The 20,555-nt window shown below is 43.6% G+C and overlaps 1 protein-coding gene across 1 annotated transcript in view; it reads right to left on the bottom strand.

Annotated features, from left to right (window-relative positions):
* Positions 1–402: 402 nt before the first annotated feature.
* LOC126273269 (cytochrome P450 6k1-like) overlaps positions 403–20,555 on the bottom strand; it is a 67,891-nt gene continuing 47,738 nt past the window's right edge. The window contains exons 6-8 of the mRNA XM_049976813.1: positions 17,836–18,055; positions 11,558–11,809; positions 403–575 (exon numbers count right to left, since the gene is read on the bottom strand). Coding sequence (XP_049832770.1) covers positions 403–575; positions 11,558–11,809; positions 17,836–18,055 — 645 coding nt within the window. The remainder of the gene's footprint in view (positions 576–11,557; positions 11,810–17,835; positions 18,056–20,555) is intronic.

The following is a 20,555-nucleotide window of genomic DNA, read 5'->3' as shown; positions in this document are numbered from 1 at the left end:
TGGTTACATTCGACATAGCTGCCCTTGCCTTTGTCCGACATTTGAACTGGCTTTCCCGTCAGCTATTAGGGAAGCTACTCTTTGACACCGAAGTTGAACCACTGAAAGCTTTCATATGCTATCAACAATACGTATTACACCGTACATCGCAAACGAATGTCGTACGTGACCGTTCGAACTGATACATGTGAACGATGCAGATTTGAATTCTGAGATTGTACTGATCTGCGTATTATGTAAGTCATCAGATTTCTTCTCAGAAAATGGACAAACACTGAATCTTATTTATTGTAAAATACGTTACAAGAAACACTGAATAAGATAAATATCTATATTATGCTATGTACAGTATTGAAAAGAATGAGACAATTTTCGTAAACCACATAATGGTGGTTATAATTGCTACACTTTGTTTCTCTTGCTCAGTCTCAACTGGATGCCGCCTGTCGGCGTGAGAACAAACGCCCTCGGCTCGAATGACAAATGGCGGATGGTCTTCTCGCACGGTTCGATGTTGTATTTTGAGAGTATATGTATAAGCCCCACTTTCGTCTGCAGTAGCCCGAATCTCATTCCTGAAACAAGAGAAGTCTGTCATTTTCTCACATTCTGTAACAATAATGGAAGAAGTTGTCAATCACGAACTGTCGACTAGCGGCGTTGTATAAATTTGAACATTTGCAAATACATGTTCATAGCAGTGTTAGCTTCATAATAAGCGTATTCCTATCAAAGTAAATTTTCTCTACATCAGTGTCAAGTACGTACACTGCCTGACAAAAAAGTGAAACATCCAAGTAGATATGGTCGGTTGTCAATATAATATCAGTTATAGTACAAACTATCAGTTTAATAACTCACAGCTGCAAAACACTAACGCGAATTCTTTACAGACGAGTGGAAAAACTGGTAGAAGCCGACCTCGGGGAGGATCAGTTTGGATTCCGTAGAAATGTTGGAACACGTGAGGCAATACTGACCCTACGGCTTATCTTAGAAGAAAGATTAAGGACAGGCAAACCTACGTTTCCAACATTTGTAGACTTAGAGAAAGCTTTTGACAATGTTGACTGGAATACTCTATTTCAAATTCTGAAGGTGGGCAGGGTAAAATACAGGGAGCGAAGGGCTATGCACAATTTGTACAGAAAGCACATGGCAGTTATATAAGAGTTGAGGGACATGAAACGGAAGCAGTGGTTGGGAAGGGAGTGAGACAGGGTTGTAGTCTCTCCCCGATGCTATTCAATCTGCATATTGAGCAAGCAGTAAAGGAAACAAAAAAAAAGTTCGGAGTAGGTATTAAAATCCATGGAGAAGAAATAAAAATTTGAGGTTCGCCGATGACATTGTAATTCTGTCAGCGACAGCAAAGGACATGGAAGATCAGTTGAACGGAATGGATAGTGTCTTGAAAGGAGGGTATAAGATGAACACCAACAAAATCAAAACGAGGATAATGGAATGTAGTCAAGTTAAGTCGGTTGATGCTGAGGGAATTAGATTAGGAAATGAGCCACTTAAAGTAGTAAAGGAGTTTTGCTATTTGGGGAGCAAAATAACTGATGATGATCGAAGTAGAGGGGATATAAAACGTAGACTGGCAATGGGAAGGAAAGCGTTTCTGAAGAAGAGAAATTTGCTAACATCGAGTATAGATTTAAGTGTCAGGAAGTCGTTTCTGAAAGTTTGGAGTGTATGGAGTGTAGCCACGTATGGAAGTGAAACATGGACGATAAATAGTTTGAACAAGAAGAGAATATAAGATTTTGAAATGTGGTGCTACAGAAGAATGCTGAAGATTAGGTGGGTAGATCACATAACTAATGAGGAGGTACTGAATAGAATCGGGGAAAAAAGAAATTTGTGGCACAACTTGACTAGAAGAAGAGATCGATTGGTAGGACATGTTCTGAGGCATCGAGGGATCATAAATTTAGCATTGGAAGGCAGCATGGAGGGTAAAAATCGTAGAGGGAGACCAAGAGATGAATACACTAAGCAGATTCAGAAGGATGTAGGTTGCAGTAGGTGCTAGGAGATGAAGAAGCTTGCACAGGGTAGAGTAGCATGGAGAGCTGCATCAAACCAGTCTCTGGACTGAAGACCACAACAACAACAACAACAACAACAGTACAATTGTGGACTTAAGAACATGTCGATATCGTCGTATTTTCTATATGATGGCCAGTATTTCGATTAGTCGGAAGGCGTGAGATGGGAAGCCCGTTAGCCCCATCTATAGCCACCTTTTTATGGAGAAATTTGAAGACATCGCTTTGGACGCGGCTCCCGCTAAGCAAAGATGCTTTCGTTGTTGTGTTGACAACGCTTTTATTGTATGGCCCCACGTACATGAAAAATTGGGAGAATTCTTATAACAGCTGTACGGCATTCACGATCACATTAGGCTTACATTGGAAGCAAAGATAGAGTAGTATTCGTCAAACTGCGGCCCACGGACCGCATACAGCCCGAATGAAGTATTCGTGCGAGAAGTGGTTGTAAAAATACAGTTTTCATTCTACATGTGTTAAAGTTTTAGTGTGTAGATAGATCATCCCGCTTGTTTTCAAACTTAGTTCAACCTGTTCCCGTGAGTGGCTCCGTCACAGCATGTCTTCAAGATGGCTGCTACACTTGACGTTCGTCAGAAGCGACTTGCTGTCATAGTATTCTTGTCCTGTAAAAACGAGACAGTGGGAAAGATCCATAAGAGGTTGACAAAGGTGTATGGAGATGCTGCTGTCGATCGCAGTACAGTTAGTAGGTGGGCCAGCAGGTTACGTGATGAAAGTGGGCATGGCAATATTGAGGATTGTCCTCGCAGCGGCAGACCTCGTACTGCACACACTCCAGACAATGTGCAGAGAGTTAACGAATTGGTGACTGCTGACAGGCGCATCACAGTGAACGAATTGTCACGCTACGTTGGGATAGGGGAAAGAAGTGTTTGCAGAATACTCGAAGTGTTGGCCTTAAAAAAAGCTTTGTGCCACGTAGATTCCCAGAATGTTGACAGTGGCTCACAAAGAAACAAGAAAAACGGTATGCAGCAAACTTTTGGAACCGTACGAGAATGGTGGAGATGAATTTTTTGGAAGAATTTTAACAGGTGATGAAACATAGCTCCATCATTTTTCACCAGAGACGAAGAGGCAAACAATGGAGTGGCATCATGCAAATTCACCCAAGAAAAAAATGCAAGACCACACCTTCTGCTGGAAACGTTATGGCTACGGTGTTTTGCGTTTCCGAATGTCACTTGATTGTGGACATCATGCCAAGTGGAACCACCATAAATTCTTTGCATATCTGACGACACTGAAGAAACTTCAAGATTGACTGAGTCGTATTCGAGCACATCGGCAACAGCAGGATGTTTAGCTGTTGCACGACAATGCACGGCGACATGTCAGTCAAAAAACCATGGAAGCCATCACAAAACTCGGATGGACAACGCTGAAACACCCGCTTTACAGTCCTGACCTGGCTCCATCTCTTTGGGATACTGAAAGACTCTCTTCGTGGAACAAGGTTTGAAGATGATGACTACCTTGTGCACGCTGCCAAACAGTGGCTCCAACAGGTTGGTCCAGAATTTTACCATGCAGGTATACAGGCGCGGGTTCCAAGATAGCGTAAGGCAGTTGAGAGGGATGGAAATTATGTGGAGAGATGAAAATATTGCTCCTAAAGGATGTATCTACACACTGTAAAACTTTCAAACATTTAGAATAAAAGATAGATTTTAAAAAAATAGAGTGATTTCTTTTGGAGTGACCCTCGTATAATAACACGCTTCTAGCAAGTAATAGATTCCAAAAACATCGGTTAACGTTAAGAGCTTCTTAAGAGTGTATTTTTCTTGCTGAGCACAAACAAAAATACCTACAGAGGCAGTTCTGCTTTAAGAAATGCTTAATTTTAACTGGCATTCGAGACTTCGGCCGTGACCTACGTAAAGCTGCCACTTAGGTCAGGGACAGAGTGGTATGTTGCGTGGTCACTGCTGCGTTAATAGAAGTGACAGGGGGAATATTTTATTGTTTGTCTTCCAATGGTGACAACTCACGAGCGTATCTAGTAGACCTTTCAGCTGCTCTGGTATAAATGTCTGACTGTAGTAACATGAGTCAGTGAATGCGCGTTGTGGAAACGGTCATCCTAAAATGTGGCACATGTTTGTAGCAAGTAGTATGAAATCAAATAAAACTCTCGTAATACAAGGCAGTGAGTAAGGAAATGACATTCGAACATTTAGTAAACATTTCTGATAGTGTCTCATAATATAACGGAGCAATATATGAAGGGCTAATTTCAATAGTGGTACAAGTCCATTTTTGTTCATTCTGAGATACCCGAGTCCTCAAGTCAAATGAGCGCTGAAAAATCTGCAGTTGCGACACCAGAAATATTCAAGTATGTATACTATCTCAACTGCAGAGTTTTCAGCGCTCATTTAACTTGAGGACGCTGTATCTCAGAATGAACAAAAATGGACTTGTACCACTATTGAAATTAGCCCTTCATATCTACGTTCCCAGTTAATTGTAAGGTCGGTTGAGGAAGATGTCTTAAAGCGACAAGGACGGGAAAAGTGGCCATTGCATAACTTTTGCCCTGTACTGTGATGTTGCTTGCCGGGAAGTGGTCAGACTAGTGCAAATTTACAGTGATAAGCAAAAACATCATGACCTCTGCCTACGGCGACGTTGGAGGAAACCTGGTGGCGTTGCGGGCAGGTGACACGGTAACTAAAGTACACTCCTGGAAATTGAAATAAGAACACCGTGAATTCATTGTCCCAGGAAGGGACATCAAATGATCACACTGACAGAACCACAGGCACATAGACACAGGCAACAGAGCATGCACAATGTCGGCACTAGTACAGTGTATATCCACCTTTCGCAGCAATGCAGGCTGCTATTCTCCCATGGAGACGATCGTAGAGATGCTGGATGTAATCCTGTGGAACGGCTTGCCATGCCATTTCCACCTGGCGCCTCAGTTGGACCAGCGTTCGTGCTGGACGTGCAGACCGCGTGAACGACGCTTCATCCAGTCCCAAACATGCTCAATGGGGGACAGATCCGGAGATCTTGCTGGCCAGAGTAGTTGACTTACACCTTCTAGAGCACGTTGGGTGGCACTGGATACATGCGGACGTGCATTGTCCTGTTGGAACAGCAAGTTGCCTTGCCGGTCTAGGAATGGTAGAACGATGGGTTCGATGACGGTTTGGATGTACCGTGCACTATTCAGTGTCCCCTCGACGATCACCAGAGGTGTACGGCCAGTGTAGGAGATCGCTCCTCACACCATGGTGCCGGGTGTTGGCCCTGTGTGCCTCAGTCGTATGCAGTCCTGATTGTGGCGCTCACCTGCACGGCGCCAAACACGCATACGACCATCATTGGCACCAAGGCAGAAGCGACTCTCATCGCTGAATTCACGCCTGTCGTGACACCACTGGAGGCGGGCAGCCCAGCTTCATGGAGACGGTTGCGAATGGTCCTCGCCGATACCCCAGGAGCAACAGTGTCCCTAATTTGCTGGGAAGTGGCGGTGCGGTCCCCTACGGCACTGCGTAGGATCCTACGGTCTTGTCGTGCATCCGTGCGTCGCTGCGGTCCGGTCCCAGGTCGACGGGCACGTGAACCTTCCGCCGACCACTGGCGACAACATCGATGTACTGTGGAGACCTCACGCCCCACGTGTTGAGAATTCGGCGGTACGTCCACCCGGCCTCCCGCATGCCCACTATACGCCCTCGCTCAAAGTCTGTCAACTGCTCATATGGTTCACGTCCACGCTGTCGCGGCATGCTACCAGTGTTAAAGACTGCGATCGAGCTCCGTATGCCACGGCAAACTGGCTGACACTGACGGCGGCGGTGCACAAATGCTGCGCAGCTAGCGCCATTCGACGGCCAACACCGCGGTTCCTGGTGTGTCCGCTGTGCCGTGCGTGTGATCATTGCTTGTACAGCCCTCTCGCAGTGTCCGGAGCAAGTATGGTGGGTCTGACACACCGGTGTCAATGTGTTCTTTTTTCCATTTCCAGGAGTGTATGTAGGCGGAGCAGACACGGAGGAGGATACGCAAAAGATATGGGCTGAAAAGGCTGAAATCTATTGAGATAGGCGACTTTGTCAAGTGCAGATCATCATTACGCAGAGGCTGTGAGAGAGTACCTCGACAACGGAGAAGCTGGTCGAATGTTCACGTGCCACTGTCGTGAGCATCTACGGAAAGAGGTACAAGGACTGTGAAACTGCCACTAGGCACTTAATGGTTGGACGCCCACGACTCATTACAGAATGTGTCTGGAGGCTTGTCTGTTCTGTAAAACAGAATAGATGGCGATCTGTGGCACCTCTGTCGAAAGAGTACAATGCTGGTGCACGCACAAGTGTTTCAGAGAGCACTTTCATCGTACACTGTTGAACATGGAGCTCAGCAGCAGACCAAACCTACGTGTTGATATGCTGACCCAAAGACACCTAATGCCACATACCTCCACAAAAGCTGACAATAAACTGCCGGTTCCCCGATACGGACAATCAGTGAAGTACACTACTGGCCATTAAAATTGCTACACCGCAAAGACGAGGTGCTACAGACGCGAAATTTAACCGACAGGAAGAACATGCTGTGATATGCAAATGATTCAGAGCATTCACACAAGGTTGGCGCCGGTGGCGACACCTACAACTTGCTGACACGAAGAAAGTTTCCAACCGATATCTCATGCCTTGCCTGGTGAAACGTTGTTGTGATGCCTCGTGTAAGGAGGCAAACGCGTACCATCACGTTTCCGACTTTGATAAACGTCGCACTGTAGCCTATCGCGATTGCGCTTTATCGTATCGCGACATTGCTGCTCGCGTTGACTTTTAGCAGAATATGGAATCGGTGGGTTCAGGAAGGTAATACGGCACGCCGTGCTGCATCCCAACGGCCTCGTATCACCAGCAGTCGAGATGACAGGCACCTTATCCGCATGGCTGTAACGGATCGTGCAGCCACGTCTCGATCGCTGAGTCAACAGATGGGGACGTTTGCGAGACAACAACCGTCTGTACGAACAGTTCGACGACGTTTGCAGCAGCATGGACTATTAGCTCGGAGACCGTAGCTGCGGTTACCCTTGACGCTGCATCACAGACAGCAGCGCCTGCGATGGTGTACTCAATGACGAACCTGGGTTCACGAAAGGCACAACGTCATTTTTTTGGATGAATCCAGGTTCTGTTTACAGCTTCATCATGGTCGCATCCGTGTTTGGCGACATCGCGGTGAACGAACATTGGAAGTGTGTATTCGTCATCGCCATACTGGCGTATCACCCGGAGTAATGGTACAGGGTGCCATTGGTTATGCGTCTCGCTCACCTCTTGTTCGCATTGACGGCACTTTGAACAGTGGACGTTATATTTCAGATCTGTTACGACCCGTGGTTCTACCCTTCATTTTATCCCTGCGAAACCCTACATTTCAGCAGGATAATGCACGACCGCATGTTGCAGATTCTGTAAGGGCCTTTCTGGATACAGAAAATGTTCGACTGCTGCCCTGGCCAGCATATTCTCCAGATCTCTTACCAATTGAAAACGTCTGGTCAATGGTGGCCCAGCAACTGGCTCGCCACAATACGCCAGTGACTACTCTCGATAAACTGTGGTATTGTGTTGAAGCTGCATCGGCAGCTGTACCTGTACACGTCATCCAAACTCTGTTTGACTCAATGCCCAGGCGTATCAAGGCCGTTATTACGGCCAGAGGTGGTTGTTCTGGGTACTAATTTCTCATGATCTATGCACCCAAACTGCGTGAAAATGTAATCAGATGTCAGTTCTACTATAATATATTTGACCAATGAATACCCGTTTATCATCTGTATTTCTTGTTGGTGTAGTAATTTAAATGGGCAGCAGTTTATTTCGTTCCAAAGAGGAACTAACAAGCTATTAAGAAGGTGGTCACAATGTTTTGTCTCCCCAATGTTTATCATCATTGTTGTCAGTGAGACAGACAGAGGAAGCTTGTTCTGTTACTTTTGAGTAAAAACTCTTTTTTTATTTTTGAGTCGTCTCGTGTAGTATAGGACACTTATATTATTCTCCTTACCTCACTTGTATGGAGAGATATAATTTTTTACAGTATAAACGTTTAAACAACGTATTTATGCTACAAATGTAGTACCTTTCTATTTATTTCAGTTTGATAGTTTCTTCTGTGGATGCTGACATGGCGTCCGATCGGAAAAAAGTGGTTACACTACTTATTGAGAAAATTGACCAAGGTGTTCATCCCAATACGTTTCAGTTACTCTCAAGAATAGTACAACAGATAAAACTGACTTCTAAATAGTTTTATCTACGGACCCGCCATCCGCATTTCTACCCGTTTGTGACAAATTTGAATTAATTAAGTTACATTATCTAATATCGTCTCTGTTCTGTTGGAATTTGTCTAATATAAAAGCCCTATCGAAAATGGTCCACTGCAGGCCTTGCTACTGTTTCAGATACTAGGAGGTGAAGGTGCTTGGAAAATGTGCCCGGAAATCGGATAAACAAGCATGGTATTGCAATAGCATTGACAACGGAACCCGCTCAGCTATGTAAAATTGGTCAGCATTTAAGCTTTCATAAAGCGTGTAAGCGTGTAGCTCCAATACATTATTTTCTTTTTCATTGAAAAACATTTGATGTGATACATTATTATTTGTAGATTCAAAATGTGTAAGTGGTAAGCTTCTACCAGTATCCATGGTTTGGTGCGAATTTAATTTCTTTTCTAGTGGCCTCTTCAATACGTGACTCCCCCCCCCCCCCCCCCCCATCCACCTCTTCCTACGCGTTCGGAGCTGTCCCGTCGCTATAATGTCAATTTTGGCTCTCAAGCAAAAAGTTTGAAGACCACTGAGACAGATGGTGTGTTGCCCTTGATTGACCTCCTCATTCCCTGGAAAAACAATGAGCACCTCAAACACAATGTCTATGGAAACCAGCATGCACGGATCGGTAACTGTATGCTCTCAACCATCACAGAAGCGTGGGGTTCTGAATACCTTCATTCATTGCGCTAATAAATTAGAAAGCAAAATTTTATAATTTTTTTTGTCTACAAGAACTGAAAGATCTTGAGAGAAACAAACCAGAGAGCACATTTCCACTTTTTCTGTACTCTTTATTTATTTATTTATTGTCAGAATAGAACTGAGCGCTTTAAGTTTTAGCCCAGGCCTTTACTTGGGAAATGTCGATAGTGATAAGCGCTGAGCGCTGGAGATTAAATTATTCATATTATCACCAAGAGTGTTTTTCTGCCTCTTTATTATCTGATAAGGTCTGGAGAAAGGAAAAACTCGTTCTTACTTAAAATCTTATTTAAAAGTTTTCCGAAATTATTTCTGAAAATGGAAAAGAAATATGTAGAAGCAGATACTGGAGACTGAACATCTGAACTAGTAGAACAGTTTTGGTCTGCTGATCTACGCAGTTCGCACAGTTTGTCATGAGTTCAGAAATAAGGAGACTTAGGGCCTGGGAGTGGTGTGTACTCAGTATCAAGGGACGTGAAATTCGTTTGTGCGCATTTCAGCTTCCAATACATGCGGGAAATGAGGAGTGAAAGAACTATGGAAATATGGAAATGAAGTCCCATGTTTCTTGACAGAGCGTAGGGGAACGATGCCGTACTAGGCAAGGCCTTAATATAGGTGGTTTGCCGTTGCTTTCCTCCGACCGTAATGGGGATGAATGGTGGTGATGAAGACGACACAACACCACCTTGTCATCACGGGGTAGGTGAAAATCGAATCTGAGGCCCCGTGCTAGGGAAGCGAGAACGCTACCGCGAGAGCACAAGCGGCGGACAAACGAACTGTAGTTCACAAAAGTTCCTTTCCCGAAATAGTTCAGCTGAACTAGTTTGTTCATGAACTACACATCCCTAACTTTCAACCTTCACAGAAAGTATAATATCAGCCGACATCCGCTGGTCTATCTGAAGATAGATATGCAAAGAACAGACGTACATCAGACCAAAGCCTAATTAAATTATCTACGGGAGTATGGGATTTTTGATACGTGGTGAAGATAAGAATCTACAGAAGAGGCCTTGACAGAAAACAAGCGCTCCTGAAAACTTCCAGTTGGCTGCCGCAGAACTGGCACTTCCTTAAGCTTTTTCCGCACTTTTCAAAAGTCAAAATTTTTCGCACTTTTCCACACTTTTAAAAATCGCACTTTTCCAACATTCGCAATTTTACCACTTTTTCAGGCTCTTCTTGCACCATTTTGGTAAATCACAATTTTTCCAAATGCTATAATAAAGTAAGTGACACGATCAGAAACCGACTTTTTCTATCAAACGTTTTCTAGCGCGCTTGAAGCGCACTTTCTCAGGTTCGTAAATATTAGATAAAATATCCATGAAAATCCATATATAGTTAAGCTGACCCCTAAATTAAAACAAATTAGAACAATGTTCAACAGTGTAAAATCATTCTCACATTGTCTGAACTCATTACTGAGTTTGCAGTCACCTCTAATACATCACAGCACAGAAACCTGCCCTCTGAATTAACAGAAGTGTTCCATTAATTCGTGGTGTTCCTCTACCACTTTATAATCCCCACAGCATGGAAACGTGACATTATTTCGTGGTGCAAAACCATTTCCCTCATTATCTGAATTCATCACCTAGTTTTCAGACTCCTCTATACACACCACAGCACGGAAACCTGCTATCTGAATTAATAGAGGTGTTCCATTATTTCATGGTGTTATTAAGTATAGAGGTGAGGGTGAGAATGAGTTTACCAAATAGGCATGCCACCACCAGTTTACTTAAATAATACAAAAATTGTGAAATAACAAACTAATTCCTGCACTCTTTCATCACTCAAAATCATATTATAAATTACAAGATACGGAAATCTGCCAGGGTCTAGAAAATGATTAATTGAAGAAACAATATACAATAAGTGGTTAAAAACTTGAAAAATAGCGAGGTATTGGAAAATATTCTGTACAGACAGAGTTTGGAAATGTTCGCAGGCACAAATAATGAAATATTTACAATTAGTTCTCAAGACCGACGAAAATTTGAAAAGATTTCAAAGGGACGTGCAGTAACTCTGTTATATTCATTGCACAAGAAAATTAACAAACAAGACGTTAATATCAAGAGATGAATATTTTCTTGTGCCTATAAAACATATATTAAATTCAATTAACACTCACTCGTTGATGGACAATTTGTTGTGTATTAAGACAGATTCCTGAGCAATATATCCTGCTCGGAATTGATACTGAATTTGGAAGAAGAAGAAAGGAGAAAGTGTACTCCTACAATTTCCTATGAACTAGAGACACAAATAATGAATAGAATGAGATAGACGGAAATATCACAGCCTTTTGTATGGATAGGGTACATTTTACACTTTTTCTGTTGGTGTGGATCATCGAAGTAGTTTGTTGTAGATTTAGAGTTAGGACACAAATTCTAACAGTGACGTTGCTGCCAGTTCCGTGACTCACCTATGCAGATGCGGGGCCCCTCTCCAAACGGCAGGTACACGTAGGGGTGCCTCTGCGCCTTTTGTTCCTCAGAGAACCTCTCTGGGTCGAAGCGCTCCGGGTCCGGGAAGTACTCTGGGTCATGTTGCAGGCCGTACACGGGGATCAGTATTGGAGTTAATTTGTCCAGGACGACATCACTGTCAGGAATCTTGTAGTCAACATTACTCTCCCTGTTAAGTGCCGCAACTGGTGGATATTTCCTCAGCGTCTCTGTAACACAAAATAATGGAACAAATTTTGCCCTGTTATTGACAAGTTAGAGTTATAATTTTATTTCGTACTATCTTTATTAGCTGCAATCCTGTGAACTGTCTCTGGTTTGACGGGTTTCTTTGAAGGATAGTGTTAACGTGGCTATTGGCTTAACGCTATTACCCTCTTAACTGTCGATCCCAAGATAACTCGTGATAGACTGTTTTACCGAGAAACTGGCTGTAACGTTGTGTCCCCATCATGTGAAGTCCCTACATATTATCTCGAGATAACTCGGGCTCCCGATTTCCTCCCGTTCATGCTCCAGAATCTCGATTAGAGTTGTGGCGATTCGTGAATGAGTCGTTCATTTGAACGACTCTAAATAAAGAATCGTAAGAATCGAATAGTGATACGGACAAATCGTCGTTAAAAGAATCGTACGAACGATTGCTTGCTTCCGAGTCGTGACGATTCCAAGTTCCAACGATTCATCGATTCTTGCAGTTAGTACGCTATGCTTCGAAGGCATAAGGCAACTTCCGAAACATTCAGAGTCGTGCCGAATGATTACGACCGTCAGATGGCAATCAAGTGGAGGCTACGTGTTAACAAAGAAAGCTCATAACAAACAAACGAAGTTCGTGGGCCGTAATATTATTCGTGAAAACTAAGCTGACACTTGGCGGTGTCGTCTTCTCACGTAAATAGTAGTGACAGCGGCAAGTTCTCAGACAAATTAAAAGCAAAATACCTATGCGTTGTATTGAGAAGAAATGAGAGTTAAGCTAAATTTGCTGTGTGGGAGAGCTGTCAGCTGCGTTATGAATTACAAGAGTGGACTTGGAGAGACAGAAAAACATAGGATGGTATGAGCCAACCACGTCTGCCTCACTGCTAAATTTTATTACTGTAAAACACACGTCTGTCGTTAGATACTTTAAAGCCACACAACCAAACTGGCATACCACGAAATTTTGCACCACCTTTCGCACAAATCTACTCCTCCTTCCTGGCATACTGAAATAAAACAATAGATGCAATCAAATCGAACTTGACCTTTCATCAATTAAGTCATTACACCCATAAATCGAGAATAACACTTGTAACGTCATATGCCTGTTTATTCATAAATAAACTATTTCTGGCATATCATATCATGACACAGTTCAATTCTAACCCCATTGACAATTTCAGACAGGTCCTGCCATCTGTGAGTAAGATGTAGAACTTTTTGCATCCCATCGTGCCATCGCAGACTAGAATGAATCGTGAACGAATCGTAGGAATCGATTGGCGATGTGAGATTGAATCGTAGGAATCGAATCGGGAAAAAGAATCGTGTTGCCCAAGTCTTGAACTGTCTCTGGTTTGACGGGTTGCTTTGAAGGATAGTGTTAACATGGCCATTGGCTTAACGCTATTACCCTCTTAACTGTCTATCCCAAGATAACTCGGGATAGACTGTTTTGCCGAGAAACTGGCTGTAACGTTGTGTCCTCATCATGTGAAGTACCTACATATTATCTCGAGATAACTCGGGCTCCCGATATCCTCACAGTCACGCGCCAGCATCCCGAATATACTCATTGTAGTTCCTTCCGCTGCCGCTAGGTAGCATCAGCGGCCAGTTGTAGTCGTTCATCTACATCTACATCCATACTCCGCAAGCCACCTGACGGTGTGTGGCGGAGGGTACCCTGAGTACCTCTATCGGTTCTCCCTTCTATTCCAGTCTCGTATTGTACGTGGAAAGAAGTATTGTCGGTATGCTTCTGTGTGGGCTCTAATCGTTGTTGCTCCTTCTGCTTCCGCTAGTTGCCGTTTTTCGCGTATTGCTTCGGTGTATTTCTACTGGGTGAAGCTTTTTAGGAGGCTGAATCTCAAGAGAACATACCTGGCTACCCTCGGATTTTGTCACATGCATGGGACGGACGGCCCTGTATCGTGTGCATGTTGTCGATGAGTGTGGAACACAACAATGTTTTTAAATGTCAATGGCTATAATACTGGACCCACTGAGACGATCCATTGCCTACTAAAAGGTTGTGGTAGGTTCTGTTGTGTGACGCATAGTTACCGTGATGGTAACCAACCGTGCATGAATAAATCCTTTGTCTTTCTGGAAGGGTAACGTACTCCAATAGCACGAGTAGTTCTCTGCCCAGAATTTGGTGTTAACCCACAACTGTTGCCCATACATTGATACTAAAGCGAACTTGGTGATGTGCGTTCATGATAGTTTTAAGATGTGCTTCTGTCTACGAATGGTATTTTCATCCCATTCTTTGTGACTCACGTCACAAAGATAAGTAACAAGCAAGGCACGAACTCGTGATTCTTCAGTGCTGTGTCTTGGAATCCGTTGGCATAGCTGTAATTAGGCATGGTGGAATTGTGGGACGAGACCTTTCTCGAGCTATATGTCGAGATGCCTTCTGACCAGATCACCTACGATTTTCCAGATGTTCAGCGGTTTTTTTCTTTACTGAGATTCATCACGTCTATTGGAAATCGCTGGAACAACTTTGAGTTTTTTTAAAAAAAAAAAAAAAAGTGGAGCGCGATATTGAGGATTTCGCCCGTCATTTATGAGACGTGATTGTCATTTAATGGCATTGCCAAGCCTTTCAGAATACCATATGTCTAGCATTTCCCACGTGCAGTGATTGGACTCCATTTCGCTATTTGTATCGTTCACAAACCACGGAATGGCTAACTCGTTTAGATGTCAGCACCACCTCCAAGCAATACGTGTGGATCCTGTGATGTCAGAGACTACTGTCATTGCTACGTCTCACAACAGCGCCACAATCAGAGGACTAAGTACAAAGACAAACACAGCCAATACAGAAAGCCAACAGGAAGACGACATACGCTGCTGAGTACTGACAGTCTTTTGTAGAAGTAGAACGGCCGATAGCTCAACAAGAATTTGTTGCTGAATATAGATTTTTTCTTTTCAATTTTTGACCAATATTGTCTCCTGTACAAATACGGGAAAATTTTCATTTAACACGCTATATACTGAGGTCACGAATGTCATGGGATACCGATACGCATATGTGCAGATGGCGTTAGTATAGCCGACACAAGACACAAAAGGGCGGTGCATTGGCGGTCCTGTCACTTGTACTGCAGTGATTCATATGAAAAGGTTTGCGATGTGATTAGGACTTCATGACGGCACTAAGAGGCTTTGACCGCGGTATGGTCGTTGGAGCTAGACACACGAGACATTGAGTTTCGGAAATAGTTAGGGACTTCAATAATCCGTAATCCACAATGTCAAGAATGTGCTGAGAATACCTTTTTCAGGCGTTACCTCTCACCACGGACAATGCAGTGGCCGACGGCATTCACTTAACGACCGGGAGAAGCGGCGTTTCCGTAGCGTTATCAGTGCTAACAGACAAGCAACACTGAGTGCAATCATCGCAAAAGTCAATGTGGGACGTACGAGAAACTTATCTGTTAGGACAGGGCAACGAAACTTGGTGTTAATGGGCTATGGCAGCAGACCACCGACACCCAGTGCCTTTACTAAAAGCACAACATCGACCTGCAGCGCCTCTCCTGGGTTCATGAACATATCGGTTGGACCCTATACTGGGAAAAAGTGGGCACGGTGAGATGAGTCCCGACTACAGCTGGTAAGAGCCGATGGTGGCGTTCGTGTGTGGCGCAGATCCCATGCAACCATGGATCCAAGTTGACAAAAAGGCATGTGCAGAATGGTGGTGGTTCAATAATGGTGTGGGCTGTGTTTAGATGGAATGGACTATGTCCTTTGGAGCAACTAAACCGGTCACTGGCTGGAAATGGTTATTTTAGGTATTTGGAGACCATTTGCAGCCATTCATGGACTTCTATCTCTTAAACAACGATGGAACTTTCATGGATGACAATGGGTCAGGTCACCGGCTCCCAATTGGTGCCAGCCGCTGTGACCGCGCGGTTCTAGGCGCTTCAGTCCGGAACGGCGCTGTTGCTACGGCCGCATTTTCGAATCCTGCCTCGGGCAAGGATAGGTGTGATGTCCTTAGGTTATTTAGGTTTAAGTAGTTGTAAGTGTACGAGACTGATGACCTCAGATGTTAAGTCCCATAGTGCTTAGAGCCATTCGAACCATTCAGAACCCAATTGGTCGTGATTGGTTTGAAGGACATTCTGGACATTTCGGGCGAATGATTTGGCCACACAGATCTCCCATGAACCCCATAGAACATTTCTGAGATATGAACAAGAGCTCATTTCATGCACAATATCCTGCGCCGGCAACACTTCCGCAGTTGCGGATGCCTGTAGAGGCAACATGACCCAGAATGTCGACAGGGAACTTCCTGCGACTTGTTTAGCCCATGCCATGTCGAGGTGCTGCACCAGGCGAGCAGAAAGAGGTCTGACACAATATTAACAGGTATCCCATGACTTTTGGCACCTCAGTATATAAGGACGAAACAGAACTTAGAGGCTGTAAGACGAAAATTGTGTGGCAAATAGTGAGTCACTACGTTCTTAGTTACTACAGTAAACGGACATGATTAGTTTCAGGTAGAAATGGAAAAGAATGTTCGCGACACTGAGAATAGCTGGACATAAAGACAGCAGGTAACACTAAATACGTAATCGCTGCGTTCAATCGCGTGTTCACCTTTTCCTTTCATTTCCTTCTCGAAACCAAATGAATAACACCTAACACTGTCGTTGTATTTCCTCTAGAGTCTGAGGTAGCCAATAGGAATAATATCCTTTCTAAATTACCAATTCAAACTGAGCACATCACCGCTCTTAAACTTTACACAATACAGTAAACCTGCTACTAACCACAAAGTGTCTTAATACTAAAAAAATTCACACCCCAATATAATGTAAATATCCCTTACTGTAACAATGTAATATTTGGTAGTTATTAATGCACAACTTTCTAATAACAAAATGTAGTACCCAAAGAAAACATCGTTGTTGTTCAACCAACAATTAGTGTCCAGTGCAACTGTTCTCAAAAAATACAAAAAAAATTGTAATTTGGTAATAATGTGTGTTCTAAACAATTCTAATTGTTGTCATACATGGTACTAACAAACCATAAAATGTGACTTATTATGTCAATGAACAGTTTTACAGAACAAAAAGTCAAAAGACCCGTTTGACAATTCCAAAGACAATACCACAACTAGATCGTATGTAAGTGCGTTATCTTAGTTCAGAATGGTTCGTTCGTAAGAGCACAAGCTCCTTCTAAACAACAGCCACTAGTTACCTCAAGATGACCTAATAAGCCGAAAAGTAGTTTATACAAATAAAAATCAGTAGAACAAAAAACCGCCTAACTGTTATTCAGCCCTCAATATGGAATTGTTCTATCAAGAAGCGACGGAAGAATCCATAAATAATATCCTTTTCGTAAGAAAGTAGCCTGTAAGATCTCTCTCTTTCTTAGTTTTTATTCCGTCATCTGGATTCGTTGACATTTATGATTTGATTGGTTCAAATGGCTCTGAGCACTATGGGACTCAACTGCTGTGGTCATCAGTCCCCTAGAACTTAGAACTACTTAAACCTAACTAACCTAAGGACATCACACACATCCATGGCCGAGGCAGGATTCGAACCTGCGACCGTAGCAGTCTCACGGTTCCGGACTGCGCGCCTAGAACCGCGAGACCACCGCGGCCGGCATTTATGATTTGACAAATTTACGTAACTGTGAGCCCTCCCTATCGCAAAGTCGTGAGCTAACCTATACGAGGAGACATGCGAATCGTAAAGCTGCGTTCTTCACATATTTTTTTCAAATTGTTTGACGTTGGGGATCAGTACAGTATCTGCAGAACGAGCGTGGAAAACAACATACAAACCGCAGTCAGACTGTCCGGTGTAGCAAACCAACGGTTGTTATATCATTGTGCGGATTGAATCCGAGTGTGAATCAGCGCCTTGTTAAGTTGTACGAATAAATCAGGAAAGGAATCTGTGACATGGTTTGCTTTAAAAGTTTTGGTATCAGAGTATTAATTTACTGCTTACAAATTCGTACATACCTGCAACTACTTTGTCAAGGTACTGCATACTGTTGACCGCATCATAGGTTATTTGTCCATTGTTTTGTTTGAGAACCGTATCGATTTCCTCCTGAAGACGCGTCTGGACATCCGGGTGGTGGGCCAGTTCGTGCAGGGCGAAGCTCATAGTGGTTGATGACGTCTCGAATCCCGCGGCGAAGAACACAAACGCCTGGGCAGCGACATCGTCGATCGATAACTCTGAAAAGAGTTGTCAAGTTTTACATTTTCATCATCACTGATACAATTATTCTGTACCAAAATACGAATCGAGTTCAGTAAGTAGTGAATAATTTTTTGATCGGCCAATTTTGATTGAAAAATATTCACTGCCGGAAAAAAGTAGTACACACTTTTAGAGGTTTCCAATTCACTCAAGATTTATTGTTGTCACAGTTGATTACCTTTACTGGTGCATAGGACAAGAGGTTCTGCAGTAGCAGTTATCGACCTATGCTGAAATACCAGTGATAGTATAAAGGTGCCAGGAAAGTTTTGCAATATAACGTAACAAGTCGCAGGAGTCTGATTGTTGCTGTGTTCTGAGGATACAGGGTGTCCCAAAAAGAATAACCAAATTTTTAATACAATTGTTTATTAGGAAGAAGGCCTTAACACCAACAAAGTGCATACTAAATTACTCAGGAAAGACAGAAGTTTATAAAAATCCATCATAAAAGTTCAATATGTCCTCCATTGGCTGCACGGACGACATCTAGCTAATAGCCGATTTCATCCCAAACCGAGCGTAAGGTGTCTTCTGTCACTGAAGCTACAGCAGCTGATATTCTGGTTTTTAGTTCCTCAATGTCACGAAGTAAGGGAGTAACGTAAACACATCTTTTAACATATCCCCACAGAAAGAAATCACATGGTGTTAAGTCAGGGTACCTAGGAGGCCAAGAGTGAAAAGCCTGGTCTCGCGGTCCTATACACCCCATCCAACGTTGAGGCCCGTTGGCACTGAGGAAAATGCACATGTTGTTGTGCCAGTGCAGTGGTGCTCCATCTTTCCAATAGATGAAATTATCAGAGTCAAGTTGTGGGAATAACCAGTTCCGTAGTACTGCAAGATATGGTTGTCCTGTTACGGTTTCTTCCTCAATAAAGTAGGGTCCATAAACCTTGCTTTGCAAAAAAGCACAAAACACATTCACTTTTGGTGAATCACGTTCGTGTTCAATTGTTTCATGAGGATTTTCGAGCCCCCATATATGCACATTATGACGGTGAACCTTACTGCTAATATGCAAAGTTACCTCATCACTGAATATCAAACGTGACATAAAAGTGTCATCTTCCTTGTCCTCTAGAGTAGCATTGCTCAAGTCCACGCGCTTCACTTTGTCAGTATCTCGAAGAGTTGTAACTGGTATGATTTGAGGGCTAAACGACGCCGTAACACATGCCACACTGTCATGCACGGTAACACAAGCTTTCAGCTAGCATGACGCGTAGACTTGCCGGGGCTCCGCTCAAATTCTCGTCAGATTTGCTCCACTGTTTGTTCAGGAACGCGTGGCTGTCCAGGACTTTTGCCCTTACAGAGGCACCCTGTTTCTTCAAACTGTTTATACCACCGTCGAATGTTCTTTGGTGACGGTGGTTTAGCACGAAATCAAATACGGAACGCCCGCTGAACTGCGATCGCTGATTGAGTACGACTAAATTCAATAACACAATACGCCATATTAGGCGAGACTGGCTACACACTCCAGGTCAGCGCTCGTAGCGACATCTAGCGGATTTGTTCTAAAACCGTAGACCATGCCGGTTACGTCTACCGCTGTTCCAGTCACCTAGTGAAATTTGTCTCAATACTATTACAAGTTAAAATCGGGGCCTCGCGGGATTAGCCCAGCCGTCTGGGGCGCTGCAGTCATAGACTGTGCGGCTGGTCCTGGCGGTGGTTCGGCGCAACCTCGGGCATGGGTGTGTGTTTTTGTCCTTAGGATAATTTAGGTTAAGTAGTGTGTAAGCTTAAGGTCTGATGACCTTAGCAGTTAAGTCCCATAAGATTTCACACACATTTGAACTTTTTTTTAAAAATCGGGTCCATATTTCTGGGACACCCTGTACTTCATACTTGGATTGTAGGTGCTGCGCCAAGTCTGTTGGCGCAGTCGTTCACTAGCAGGATTAGTTAGAAGCGCTAGCTATGGCATCGTGGTCACGAAGAGAGATTCGGACAGTTTTGCGGTACACCTTGGCGCTTGGTTTAAACATAGACCACTGCTTTCAAGAAATAACTATTGGACTCAGTGATGTGTGTCCGTACCGTACAACTATATTCAGGTGGTACAGAGATTTCCAGAGAGGAAATTTCACTCTGGAGGACGCAGAGAGAACAGGACGGCCACGATCATCAGTTACGGAGGGAAACATTCATGCTCTGAGGCAATGCTAGAAGAAGGCAGGCGACTGACCTATAAGCAGATAGAGAATACCTTAGTGCTAAGTGCACCAGAATTCGTTCGATTCTGCATGAACACTTGCAAATAAAGAAACTTGTTTGTCTGTGGATGCCGCATAGACCGAAGGAAGAGCAGATGACACAGCGTGTGACCTCGTGCCAGGAGGTGTTAAAGAAGTTTCCTAAGGGACAATCTCAGTATGTGAATAACATCGTGGCAGTGACGAGAGTCAACTCTGCTATTATGACGTGCCGGCTAAGATTCAATACAAAGTTTGGGTCTTTG

Source organism: Schistocerca gregaria, chromosome 5 (assembly GCF_023897955.1).
Source record: "Schistocerca gregaria isolate iqSchGreg1 chromosome 5, iqSchGreg1.2, whole genome shotgun sequence".
Lineage (NCBI taxonomy): Eukaryota > Metazoa > Arthropoda > Insecta > Orthoptera > Acrididae > Schistocerca > Schistocerca gregaria.
Note: the sequence above shows the minus strand (reverse complement) of the source record. Positions and strands in the feature narration are given on the sequence as shown.